The 13827-nt window shown below is 54.3% G+C and overlaps 1 protein-coding gene across 6 annotated transcripts in view; it reads right to left on the minus strand.

Moving 5' to 3' along the window:
• ACTN1 (actinin alpha 1) overlaps positions 1-13827 on the minus strand; it is a 95570-nt gene that overhangs the window by 7985 nt on the left and 73758 nt on the right. For all 6 annotated transcript variants that reach the window (XM_080808237.1, XM_080808236.1, XM_080808235.1 and 3 more), the window contains 7 exons: positions 9321-9413; positions 7761-7991; positions 5832-5979; positions 2503-2653; positions 1934-2042; positions 1325-1465; positions 151-333 (listed from right to left, as the gene is read on the minus strand). In XM_080808237.1, the coding sequence (XP_080664363.1) occupies positions 151-333; positions 1325-1465; positions 1934-2042; positions 2503-2653; positions 5832-5979; positions 7761-7991; positions 9321-9413 (1056 nt within the window). The remainder of the gene's footprint in view (positions 1-150; positions 334-1324; positions 1466-1933; positions 2043-2502; positions 2654-5831; positions 5980-7760; positions 7992-9320; positions 9414-13827) is intronic.

The following is a 13827-nucleotide window of genomic DNA, read 5'->3' on the forward strand; positions in this document are numbered from 1 at the left end:
CTGGACAGATGAGTGCTTACTGTGTGATAATGAAAAAATAAATAAAATCCATGAAAATCAATAAAAGTCAACCAAAAAAGGGGACAAAATCCCTGCCCTTATAAAACCTTCTGTAGCCCAGCCAATGCCCCACCCAGCCCTTAGACTCACGTGGTCCCATTTGCCATTGATCTCCTGAGGAGTGATGGTTGTGTAGGGGTTGGTGCCCGCCATGTTGACGTGGTAGGTCTGGACGATCTTGGACACCTCGTTGTGGATACCCAGGATGGCCAGGCGCTCCTTGTCGGCATCAGGGAGGGTGGCCTTGAACTGCTCATGGGCTGTGGTCAGTCCCTGGATGGAAGAGAAGTAGAATGACGGTGCCTCGTGTGGGCAAGATGAACTAAGGGAGCCCTACAGGTCCCATAGTGGGGGGTGGGGGCAGGAGGGCCATTGAAAGCCTGGCTCCACACCAGCGGGGAGACGCAGAGGCATCAACCAAGGACGCTCATGGCTGACAACCAGGTGGGCGGGGGTGGCCACGGGGAGGTGAAGGCAGAGCCATCTAATAAGAGCTTCATCCTCAGGACTGGTGAAATCAGGAGTGACCACCCCTAGAGTGTACACCACCCACTGTTAGGTCAAGGACAAGGTCTGCTCCCCAGGTGACCTTCCCCAACCCAGGCTTCCTTTGCAAAATCTTTTAAATCCAATCCCCTGCAGCTGTATAAAAGAACAGGAGAGCTATTTACTGCTATGCAATGAACTCTAAAATATTAAGTTAAAAATAAAGGTTCAAAATACAGTATATAGTAAGAATGGCTTTTTGTGTTAAAAAGAGGGATGGGGAAGAACACATTAATAAATAAATATTTTGGGGTGCCTGGGTGGCTCAGTGGGTTAAAGCCTCTGCCTTCGGCTCAGGTCATGATCTCAGGGTCGTGGGATCGAGCCCCACATTGGGCTCTCTGCTCAGCGGAGAGCCTGCTTCCCCCCTCCTCCCCAACCTGCCTCTCTGCCTACTTGTAATCTCTGTCAAATAAATAAATAAAATCTTAATAAATAAATATTTTTGCTTGCATAGGCAGAGACAGCGTGGGCCTACTGCTTCACTCTGGGGAGGACTCTAGGGCAGGAGGGAGAATTTATGGCCTATCATTTTTATTTTCTAGATTTTGTACCACCTGCATTAGGTTGCCTAATCAAAATACATAAAATGCAATTTGTTCAAATGTAGAAAATCCTTGGCTGCTATCCCTAGCCCCAAAGAGCAGTCCTGCAGGGGTGAGGTTTGCACAGAGGCCTGGGGGAGCCAGCCTTCGGGGGTGAGGGGTCTGCAGCACACCTGGATCTCCTCGATGGTGTGCACGATGAAGGTGTCCTGCAGATCCTCCATGGCCCCCTCCATCCAGTTGTTGAAGGGTGCGGCCCGCTTGGCATACTCCAAGTACAGTTGGTCAATGGTTTCCAGCAGCTTCTCTGTCCGCTGGGAGTGACAATTGACAGGAAGGGGTGGACAGGGAGGTATTCAGCAGAGTTCTATCCAGAATTACCACTCTCTGCCCCCCCACCCCCACCCTGAGCCTCCAAGGTCCTGCTGTCCTGCCCCAAGGGGTCTAGGGTGGACACTGGGACACTGGTTCTTAATGTGGGGTCTACAGACCCTCCCACACTGGAATCACCCAGCCCAACCCCCAGTCTGATCTGCAGAATAGGAAAGTGCTCAAATGGCTGGGGTTGGGCTGTGAAGTGCATGAGACTGGGAGGCCAGAAAGGACGCATCTCTATCAAGGCAAAGCCCAAACCAGTGCCAGAGTAAACCTTCGACACGCAGGCCACAGTGGATCCAGGGAACCCAGTGGGGCCTTTTGGCCCAAGGCAAAGGGAATCGCAAAGCAGCAAGAGGCTCCCAGAGCTGCTAGGGGCAGGCCCCCGTCTCCCTCAGGGGCCACACCTCCAGAGCTTCCCTCCGCTTCTGGGTTAGGGCTCCCAGGTTGTCCCACTGGTCACAGATCTTCTGGCACCGGGCGTTGACACTGGGCGAGTCATAATAGTCCAGCTCGCTGCAAGGGGAGGGACAGTAAGAGTCTGATGACCCAGGTTTCCTCCAGGGTCTGCTCACCTCTCCCCGACGCTGGGCATGTGAGTGGTACAGGGAAGCCAGATGTGCTCCCCAAGACCTCCAGGAGCCCCAAGACCCCCCAACTCCTTGGCTTTCAGAAGACTGCCGGGAGACAAATGAAGGCCAGTTCTCTCCAGGGGCCCCTGCCACAACTCGCTGGAGGCGGTGCCAGCCTTGACCCTGATGCCCCACGGCAGGGAGCCTCTGAGGCTTAGCGAGAGCTCTGATCCTGCACTAGTCACAGGGAAGGATCGGAGCTCATTCTCCGCCTGGGGTGACGCTCGCAGTCTTCTGTATTGGTGCCCTTCGCACCTGGGTGCCCGCTGTACCCACCCTCCTCGCTTTGCACAGCTACACCCCCCTTCCCACCACAGCCCCAGCCCTCGCCCAGCCGCGCCTACTTGAGCTCCTGTGCAATGGCGGCGATCTGCTCCACGCGGTCCTGGTGGGCGGCCAGATCGCTTTCAAAGGCCTCGTGCTTCTTGAGCAAGGCCTTGATCTCCGAGAGGGTGGCGGTCTCGTAATCCTTCTGCCGTAGCATAGCCTCTTTGCCTGCGTTCAGGAGGAGGGGGGTACAAGGCTGAGCAGAAGCCAGAGGCCCCATCTTCTTGGACCTGCCCGTCCACCCGTCAGGGCCCCAAAAGCCCCACTTCTGGGGCACGTCCCCAGATGCCCACCATACAGCGATCAACCATCAGCAGTTTGAGAAAGCAACGCACAGCTGGAACATCTGCCACAAGGCCGGGTCAGGGAAGGTGCTACTTTCCATGGGATGCGTATGGGGCCACGAGGAGTGATTATGTCCAAAGGCCATGCTGGGCTATGCCCCGTGGTACAGCCGGAAAGAACCAGCCAAGCACCTCAGGGACGCCACATCTTTCTCCAGCTACTGTTGCAGGCCCCCAGCAGCCCTGCAGGGACCCCTCCCCTTGATTATCTCGCTGTGGTCCACATGCCCATGGCACTCTACACAGAATCCAACAGTGGCCAGAACCTTCTCTGACTGTCAGGGGCGCCGTTCTCTCTTTAGGAACAGGGCAGGCTAGCACGTCTGGGATTTCTGCTTCCCAGGAGGAAACAGGATGAGAAACAAACCCCCCAGGACTATTGCTACACGACGTCTGCCAGCTGTTTCGTGAAGTGTCTGGTCCAGCACAGGGGCCGCCCTGGCCTGGCCTGCACGCCCCCACCCTCCATGTCTGGGCCTGTCAGGGAAGCTCAGCCAGTCTCAGCAGATGAAGGCCGGGCTGTGGAGGCTGGAAGACCGTGTCCAAAGTGGCCTTTCTTTCCTTCCCTCTTTTTTTTTTTTTTTTTTAAGATTTTATTTTTAGGGGCACCTGGGCTGCTTAGTCATTAAGCTTCTGCCTCTGGCTTTGGTCATGATCCTGGCATCCCGAATTGAGCCCTGCATCGGGCTCCCTGCTGAGCAGGGAGCCTGCTTCTCCCTCTCCAGCTCCCCCTGCTTGTGTTCCCTCTCTCGCTATCTTTCTTTGTCATAAATATATAAAATCTTTACCAAAAAAAAAAAAAAGGATTTTATTTATAACTCATCTCTACACCCAAGGTGAGGCTCAAACTTACGACCCCAAGATCAAGAGTCACATACTTTTCTGACTGAGCCAGACAGGTGACCTGCTACTTCTTATTCTTTAAGTCGGAATAATAATATGTGAAGTTTACCAGGGGAAAAAAAATTAACGATGAGCCTACTTATCTACTTTTTCCATCTTTCCATATACGGATGCCGTGTCACAACCCTCAGGGAGATGGAAGCTGTGTTTCCTGCTTTCGAACATTCAGCAGCCCATCCTCAGAGTCTCTACTCCGGCTCCAGTTTCCACACGTGTCCCCTCTGGTGGCTGTGTCACCACTGGTGTGACCACCTGCCCCCCTACCATGGGGCGTCCAGACCCCCCAGCTTGTAATATCAGAGAGGGTCTCCCGGCAAATCTCCCTAGACGTGTGATTTCCCCACGTTCAGGGTTCATGCTTCAGTCAGGTTCAAGAATTCCTGGGTCAGCAGGCGGCACCACGGCCAGGGGTGGACGTGCCCAGCTAGACTGCTTTGCCCAGAGGTTGTGCCCGCATTTGCTGCCCGCACACCAGCCGTTCTCATGTCCCTGCTGGTGATGGACCAGCAGATGGGGCTGGCCCCTGCTCTGTACCTTTCTGTGAGCTGTGCCCGGGCCCTAGGGAAGCTGTGATTAACACACGTGAGTGAGTTGGTGTGATTTCTACTTCCACTCTGCACCAGGTGCACCTGGCAGTGGAGGGGGGGAGGGCTGCAGATAGCAAGCTGGCATCACTGTGTACTTGCAACATGGAGCTAACCCGGCCCCCTCAGGCCGACTCAAGCACGTGCCCATCCCCCACCACGCCACAAAGTATAGCCCGTCCCTCATCGTCTCCAGCCTAAGATCTGATGGGGGAGCGTGGAGACACTGCACCCCACCCCACCAGCCAACAGAGGCTACCCCAGAGGTTCCAACTGAAATGGCTGGACCCTAGGAGATGGGCAGTATGGGCCCCTCTCCAGCCCTGGCCCCCCGTTCTAGGAAAAGCCTACTCCAGGTGTGACTCTTCTTTCTTTGGAGTTAACTTCAGCTGCCAACAGGCAGACACCAGGTGTGGCCCCAACGGTCTCCAAGCTGGACTAATAGACACATACCTCACCTCTGTTAACACAGCAAGGGCTCTAGGTCACTACCACTGGAGGCCAGAAACAGCAACAGGCATGCAGTGGAGGAAGAATCCCCAGGGCTACCATTTACGGAGTGTGCTCTACCTGCCAGGCACTCAGCTAAGCATAAAATGTCCTGACGATGCTTACCGCTACGGCAACCCCAGGGGGACGCATACCGAGTTGAATAGTGTTCCCCGAAACTCATGTCAAGCCGGAACTTCAGAATCTGACCTTATTTGAAAAAAGGGTCTTTGTAGATGCAATTAGTTAAGATGAGGTCATAGGAGACTAGGGAGGGCCCTAAATCCAATGACTTGAGGCTTTATTAGAAAAAGAAGGAGAAACACAGAAGCAGCCGTGGGGGATGGTGCAGAGACTGAACAAAGCCAGTGACACCAAGGACGACCATCGAGCACCAGACGCCTGGAAGCAGCATAGACAGCCTTGTCCTTGGAGCCTCCAGAAGGAACCAAACCTGCCGACCCTTCTGCTTCGGACTCCTCCTGACCTGGGAGCGAACATGTTTCTGCCATGTAAAGCCACCCTGTGTCTGGCCCTTGGTTCCAGCAGCCCTGGACGCTGACACAGGGGAGGGCGCTTGCTCCCCTGCATGTCACAGATGAGGGAACGAGATCTGGAGGCTAAGCTGCTGGTCCAAACTTACTCTGCTTCTAGGTGGCAGAGTCAGGATGAGAACCCAAGCTAACAGCCTCAGGGGAGAAGACATCATCACGGTGACCAAAACCAACAATGAGTCACACATACATAGCATCGTCCTAGGCCAGGAATCCTTCTCCGTGCTTCTGTGATACTCATTCATTCTGTTCCCCTAAACCTACGAAGTTGGCACTGTGATTATCCCCACTCTACAGACGAGGAAGCGGAGTCACCCCAAAGGCCAATGAATTTGTCTAAGGACGAGAAACTAGTAGAGACAAAGCAAAACAAACAAGCAGCAAGAGAGAAAGGAGCTGGGGCTGGCAGCTCGGCCAGTGGAGCACGGAAGCCGGCACCCCCGGGGGAGGCAGGAGGCTGGGCTGGCGTTACCATCCGTCCAGGCCTCATGGATGGAGGCCTTCTGCCGGAACTTCTCTGCCAGGTGGTCGAGCCGCTCCAGCCTCCGGATCTCATTCAGCAGCCACTCCTCGTAGCCCTTCTCCGCCTGCTCTAGGCAGCCCCAGGCATTGTTGATGTCCTGTAGGGATGGGAGGCACAGGGTCAGGCCCTGCTGGCCCCCGAGAACCCCAGCCCCTTCCCCATGTCAGCCATGCCCACCCAGCCCCACCTTGGTGTTTCCCAGGCACCCGAGCACCAGGCCTCCCGGGCAGGGCGTTAGGCCCAAGTCCACGTGGGCCACCCAGCTATAGGGCTTTGGCGTGAGCCCTGTGGGGAAAGAAACCGAGGCCCTCTGCGGCCCAGGATGCCGACCAATCGCAGGATGTAGGGCCAGCCGGGGAAAGGAGCAACAACTGAGTGAGGGAAGCAGGGATAGGAGCCTCCCAGGCTGCCCACATCTCTGGATGTGTCATGAGCTCTGGGCAGTCACCTGGAGCCTGCAGGGACCTTGGTCTGGCTGAGCTGGCCAAGCATCTGAGCACAGTGACAGATGCTGAGCCCAAACCCACAGCCCTTCAAACAGGAAGCCACCCGCAGGGTCGCTCCTACAATGAGCACAGGGTGCCCGCTGGGCAGACAGGGGCAGAACCAGCCTGGATGCCACCTGGGGGCCCCGGGAACAGGCTGCACCCACCCAGGGGCGGGAGGACCCTTCTAACTCACACACAGCACCCTCCGGTTAGCAGGGGCTCTAGCCACCTAAAAGCTGCTGTTTCAGTCTGGAATCTGGAAAAAGACTGCAATTGGAGACACCTCTCCTCCAGGGTCCCCGGGGATCCTGCCTCCTTCCAATGCCATTTGCCTGCTTTCCCCGTCCCATGCCCTTCCTGCTTTATATCCCCACACCGTCTCAGGACTTGTCATTTTAAAGGGCAAAAGCTTATCCTGGTGAACTTTTAAATTTTCTTTTGCATGTTTCCCTAGCTCATAATGTTCCTTCCCAAGTCTGAGGACAGGGTAAGAAGGAAGCAGAAATTACCTAAGTAACCTACAGGAAGAGAATTTAACAACTTGGAAAACAATTCACGATATAATTTTAGTTTTTTTTCCTAAGCGGCTTATGAAATACACATGCTTTAGGATTTCCTTAAAAATTATATTTACATAGACTAAAAGAATTTTTTCCAAAGAATTTTTTTTTTCGTAAGTAGGTTCCATGCCCAGCTTGAACTCACGACCCTGAGATCTAGACCTGAGCTGAGATCAAGAGCTGGATGCCCAACTGACTAAGCCACCCGGGCACCCCTAAAAAACATTTTTTTAAAGTTGATATTGATAATTAAGATCATGAGTAATTTCTATTTTCTGGTTTTTGCCTGTTTGTATCTTTGAAATAGCCTACCAAAAAAAAAAAAAAAAAAAAGCTATTACATTTTCTGTATGGTAATACACTTTGGGTGGCTCAGTCAGTTAAGCGCCTGCCTTCAGCTCAGGTCATGATCCCGGGGTCCTCGGATCGAATCCCGCATCAGGCTCCTTGCTCAGCAGGGAGTCTGCTTCTCCGTCTGCCTGCTGCTACCCCTGCTTGTGCTCACACTCTCGTTCTCTCTCTCTCTCTCTCTCTCTCTCTCTGACAAATAAATAAATAAATAAAACCTTAACAAAAATAAAGTGCTTAAAAAGATTCCACAGCAGTAAAAAAATTATCCTGACTGCTACTGATCGAGCCCTGTTTGGCTCAATATGTAAAAAGGCATTTTGCTTGCAAAGATGTTCTTTTGAGGGGTGGGGGAGAAGGTGGTGCTGGGAGGGCGAGTCTGGCCTGGAATAGTGGCGAGGAGGGGGCTGAGCCTGGGGGTGGGGGAAGGTAGGGGAGCAGCCGGCGGTCGGTCGGGGGGCCCTGGGCTCCCCCGTGCTCACCGAGACCATCCTGCCCTCGGAGGGCATGAAGGCGGGCCGGTTGCTGAGGCGCAGCTTGGTCTGCAGCGTGTTGAAGTTGATCTCCAGCTGGCACTTCTCCTGCACCTTGGGCGGCTTGTGCAGGCGCCGGTAGTCCCGGAAGTCCTCCAGCTTCTGCTGCATGGCATGCATGGTGTTCTCCGGCGCCCGGTTCTCCAGCCAGGGGATCGTGCGGCGGATCCACTCCAGCAGCTGGGGGGCAGAAGGGGTGAGGGTGCTGGGGGCCGGCGCAGGGGCCGCTTCCCTCTCCTCCTCATGGCCTTTTGGTCCTTCCCACTCTGGGAGGGCCGGCGGGAGGGCCCTCCTGATGGCACACTCTGTCCCAACGCCCACTCCCGGCCACAAGGCCAGGTCCCGGGGTGTTCCTTCGTGCAGTCTGGCCACCAGCCTCCTGTCTGCCCCGGGAAGAGGCTAACTCCAGCCCCTGCTCTGCCAGACCTGCTGGGAGGTCAGCTCGACTAGGACGAGACCTGAGCTCGGGCTCCAGCTCTACCACCTGCTCCGGCCTCCGTGTCCTCAGCCGGACCGGGGAGGGGGTGCCCAGTTGTTTCCGAGGCCCTTGTCACCTGGCCACCTAGAATTCTAGAACGAGGATCTCTGACTCAAAAAGGAAGGGGCTGGCTTCTGGGGCACAGGCAGGGAATGACGGCCTGGATGGGGTGACAATGGTGGAGAAGGTGTGGGGGGAGGGAATGCTGGCGGTCACAGGAAATAGAATGAGTGCCGGCGAGGGGTCAGCCTGTTCCCCAAACGAACTCCTTGGCATAATCATGGGCCCCCCATGGGGTTAGGTGCTGTGATCCTCCCCAGGTTGCAGAGAAGTGACTGAGGCACCATGAGGTCATGTAACTTGCCAAGGTGAGCAAGCTGGCACGGCCGAGCAGGGAGGAAGCCCGGCGCCTGGGTTCCTACTACGCTGGACGGCAGATCCCCCAAGAGGTTGGGTTCAGAAGGCTGAGTTCTTTTAAGGAAGAGGCAAGTGGAGCCTTCACCCACATACAGTCAACGGCAGAAGAGCAGACCCAGCACTGTCTCCTCCTGTTCCCTGAGGAGGCCCAGCTGCTAAGCTAGCTGGAGCCAGCGCTGGTCCCTCTCCAGTTCACATCCTCTCTGAACCAGGCGTTCTCCTTTTCTAGGCCAAGCCACTCACAGCACAACAGTATACCAGATTAGAAAGAGATCTCTTGGCTTAGCTCTCACCCGACGAGTGAAAAAAACCAAGACCCAGAGAGGTGCAGAGTTCGCCAGGCTCACTGTTTGTCGATGAGAGAAAAGGCTGGGGACTCGGCTCTCTGGAGTCCGGAGCCTAGCCCCGCCTCCGCCTCTGCCTCCTGGGAGAAGGGGAGAGGAGCCAAAGCTTCCTTGGATCTGCTGTGCTGGGACCAAGGACTACGCCCAGCCTCAGGCTGTGCCCCAGGGACGGGTTTGAGGGGGACAGGTTCTGGGGGCTCCCTCTTTCCCCCAGGGTGGGGTAGCAGAGCCTTGCTAGAGCCAGGCCAGGAGAAGCCATAAGGTACCCACATCGCTGGCCAGCTTCTCATAGTCTTCCATGAGCTGCTCATTCTCCTGGTTGACGGCCAACACCTTGCAGATGCGATTGGCTGCTGTCTCCGCCTGGCAACAAGAGAGGGGGTCGGGGGATGCACACGGTCAGCCCGGGGTAGCAGGAGCTCCCACCCCAGCAGTTCCACGCGGCAGGAAGGCAGCTCCCAAGGCTCTGAATCCACATCCTCCTCGCCAGCCTCTACCAGCCCATGCTGGGTCCCATAGGTCAAGGGATCCCAGAGAAAGATCTTGGTAGCTGAACTGGGGATCCCTGGAGAAGGACCTGAGTTTGAGGCCAACCATGCATATTGTCAAGACACTAACATAACGGCTGATACAAACAAACGTTCAGCCCAGGTAAAGAAGTGAGAAAATGCACACCCAGCCTAGAATCCCAAGTGGAGGCCCTGGGATTCCCAAGGCTCAGGCTCTCAGGTGAGATCGGTCAGGATCTCGGGAGATGCCGAAATTCACAGCTGGGAGTCTGGAATAAGATGCTGACTAAGAGGCAACAGGGCCTCTGGAGATTGCTACTGAATCTGCTCCTGGCTCAAAGCCCCAAGAATATCAGAGAAGACTCAGAGACCCTCTAAGGCACGAAGGGCAAGACTTAAGGATCAACCCAGCATGCGAAGGATGGCCGGGCAGCTGGGCACAGGCGCCTGCAGGAAAGCTAAGTGCAGGTCTCGCACTGAGCAAGAGCTGGGCTTCTGCTAGCCCTTGGGTCCTGGTGACAAGAGAAATGAGAGAGGATTGACGGGAAATCAGAGGCAAAGGCCCAGAAACTCCAGGGGACACTGGAGTTTCTTGGGCTATGAAGGGCGTTGTGGACCCAACACCAGCAAGGGCCAGACGGCCCTACGTCACCAGTTGCTCCGGTGATTTTTAAACTCATCTTTTCGCATCATGACCCACCTCCAAGGGGAGGGGAACACAGAGCCTTTTTGGGGTCCTGGGATAGAAAGAAAGCCTACGGATGGGAGCAGATAATGCCAATGAAAAAACAGATATGCATCCCGGGGCCCTAGAGAACAGTGACCCTGAAGATGACAAGGGGTTAAGGGACAGAAAGATGGGACCTCACAACCAGTTGATGAATAACACAAAATGAGCTTTTACTGCAGCAAGATAAACGGAAGCTAGGCATAAGGAAGAACTTCCAGAGAATGAGGGTGCTTTGAACTGGAAAGAAATATTTAAGATGCAAGTGTTTTTTTCTTTGCAGAACTTTTCAAATAGGACATACCCCACTGAATCATGTGACCGGGAGGGGTTGCTGGGATGCGCGCATGCACACGTGTGTGTGTGTATGTGTGTGTGTGTGTGTGTGTGTGTAAGGAGGTCAGCATAAAGGTCCTTCGAACTCCAAGCCAAGAGACCGCACCCTCCAGGGTAAGGTGTTGGAGCAAGGAGGCCTCCCCCAGGTCCAATTGTGGGAATGGCCACAGGGCCTCCAAGACAGGATGGGTGTTTTGGATCCCAGGTCTCAAGACACCGAGGCAAGGGGTCACATCCTTAGACCCTCACCCCTCTGCCCTCCAGCCTAACTCTGCCCTGGAGATGCTGTGGCCCCTTCTCACGTGGAACCCCTGATGGATCACCCTTCCTCTTAAGAACCAAAAGGTAACCAAAAAGAATTCCAAAAGGTGATGAGGAAGGAAATTCCTTCCTTGTGGGGTCCTGGAAAGAGCAAGGTCATAGGAAACAGGCTGACATGCCCCATGAGGAGGGCTGGGGATAGCAATCTACCTGAAGTCACCAGGGCCACTTCCCTTGAAGGCTGGGGAGGGAGACTGCCAGGTGAGTGGGGCAGTGGTCTCCATAGTAACACAGGTAAGTCAGTCCAGCATGTTAACCAAGTGGGTAAGAACCAGAGACGGCCACGCATCACAGGCAGGCAGCAGCTACCACTGCCATGTTTCCTGGATAAAGCCCTCCTTGGCCTCATTACCTTCCTGATTCATCTTGAAATTCTGAGCTCAGTGGTCCTAAGCTTTGACCTGTGTGCCACTTTGTCAAACCAACAGACTGAATGAGGCCTGTGTTCATGGCATGGTAGGAGACAGATCCTGGGAGCCTCCCCTGGGAGCCCTGCCCTCCCTTCAGAGCCTGCCTGCTCCACGGTCAATAGAGGGTCCTTTCGGATAAAGTCTGGGGGAGCCAGTTCCCCAGTGGGCCACCTGGGGATTTTTCAGAGAGTCCCACCTCTTTCCCAAGCCTGCAACTCAGCCTGCCCACACCCAGGTGGCTTTACCTGAGGAGACTGAGAAAAGTGATCATTATAACCAGGAAATGTGCCTTCGGAAAGAAAGCATAGGCGTCACAGAGCAAGAGTTTAGAAATGGGGGCGCCTGGGTGGCTCAGTGGGTTAAGCCTCTGCCTTCGGCTCAGGTCATGATCTCGGGGTCCTGGGATCGAGCCCCGCATCGGGCTCTCTGCTCGGCGGGGAGCCTGCTTCCCCCTCTCTCTCTGCCTGCCTCTCCGCCTACTTGTGATCTCTCTCTGCCAAATAAATGGAATCCTTAAAAAAAAAAGAAAAAAGCATTTCTTTAAAAAAAAAAAAAAGAGTTTAGAAATGGCTACGGCCCGTCTGCAAACTCCTCCCAGCTCCCACGGTTCCCTCTAGGAAAGAAGCAGGCTCCTGGAATCCAGACTTGATTTTAAGGAGAAAAAAAAAAAAACCAGACAGGTAGAAAGTTCGCTGACCCATTTCTTTCGCTCACTGCATAACTCCCCCTGTAGAAGCGTACAAGGTGACACCTGTTTCCACATCGATCCCTTGAAGGGTCCAGTCATCCACCACCCCCGGCCCAGGAGGCCACAGAGGCCACGCAGGGAAGGCAGGCCTGAGGGACACACTCGCTGAGGTGAAGGCAAGTGAGACCCTTGAGGGTAGGACCGAGGCCTACCTTGGTTGTCCCACTTTCTAGTTTTCTAGAAATGATTTCTCCTGCGGCTACAAGAACTCCATCATTATGGGGGATTCAGGGGAGAGGTACCGAGAACCACCAAGTCATAAAGATGCCTCAGAGGAAAGATTTGTTCTAGGGGAGGAAAGATTCATTGTCTGAGAGAAAGAGAAACTGAAGCCCCATCAGAACACCGCCCTGAAGAGTGCTGGCCTTGGGCTCTCCCGGGCTCTCCCAGCAGGAGGAGATGGCCTACTTTTGAATGGAGAGGAGGAACCAGACCACCCATGCCTCTCTGATGTTAACAGAATTTGCAAGAGATAAGGGACATAAGCACAAATATCTTTACCGGGCTGAGAAAGTATTTTATAACACTAGGCAAAAGGACTACTTCTAAATGCCAAAGGAAGACTTCTAGAAATTTGCATCTACCTTCCCTTGGTTTATTTTTTCATGACTTACTTTAAGTTGTATTATTATACAGCTTAACGCAGAACAATCTGTTTGGTTTCCTATGAGTGTTTTATTTTTTTTTATTTTTTAACTGAGGGACTATTATTCTTGGAGTACTTAACAACTTAGCTATCCCACATGAAATGCAGCTATCCCAGGCCAGACTGCTGCTCTAAAAAGCAACATCGAATTCGCTGGTCCAGGTAGTGAATTAAGGTGGCGTCTCGTCTGCCATCCAAATGTGGCCAAATGACGCACAATGGCTCTGCCACCCACAATCCACAGGGATTCACATGAATGCCACCAAAATGTCATCTGTGATCTTTTTCGTCAAAAATTTCCCATATCTACCTAGAATTGCCCATTTCCTTCCTCCCACAGCTTAGCCCTTCCCTGTACCTAATCAGCACCCAGCCCCAGTGTCCCCACCAGCAGGGCCCACAGGCAAAGGGGCTCAGCATGCTCCCCAGCTGCCATCTCTGGCTTCCCTGGGGGGCCTCGCTCCAGGCAGTGGGAGAGACTCGGCCAGCAGGACGAGCTCACCCTCCTCTCACAGGCTGCACTGTCCCCCACACTGGGACTGCCTTCCCCACCTTTGCCACATCTTTACTTGAGGACCCCTACCCAACCCCGAGGACCCCCCAAGCGCAAGGGCCTCCTGTTCAATAAAGTGTCCGTGTTATGCAGCCCTGCAGCCCCCTGGCCAGCCCCTCCCCTGCTCAAGTCTGCAGCAAAGTGGGCACTGACTGCACCGTAGCCATTGTTGGCTTCTGGGTGTAAGGGCTTCCCCCAGAGGGACCGTGTATCCTTGATGGCAGGGATGGTGTTTCTTTCCCGTAGGAGATTCACAATGTGAAAAAAAAGCAACCGAAGGGCCAGACAGATACAACCATCACCATCTACTCCTCAAAGTGCCCAGAAATACCTACAGCAGAGCCAGCCTATGCCGTAGATGGTTATTTCTCACGGTCGTTCCCAACAGACCATGAACTTTAAAGCACCAACTACATCAACAGAAGCTGTTGTGTTCTGTTGATGCTAAATCGACACGGGGGAAGAGGAGGGGAAAAGAAAACTGAGAAAGAATCAGAACCCAAACCATCATGTCCAACAGAAGTTGG

Source organism: Martes martes (genome assembly GCF_963455335.1).
Source record: "Martes martes genome assembly, chromosome: 7".
Classification (NCBI taxonomy): domain Eukaryota; kingdom Metazoa; phylum Chordata; class Mammalia; order Carnivora; family Mustelidae; genus Martes; species Martes martes.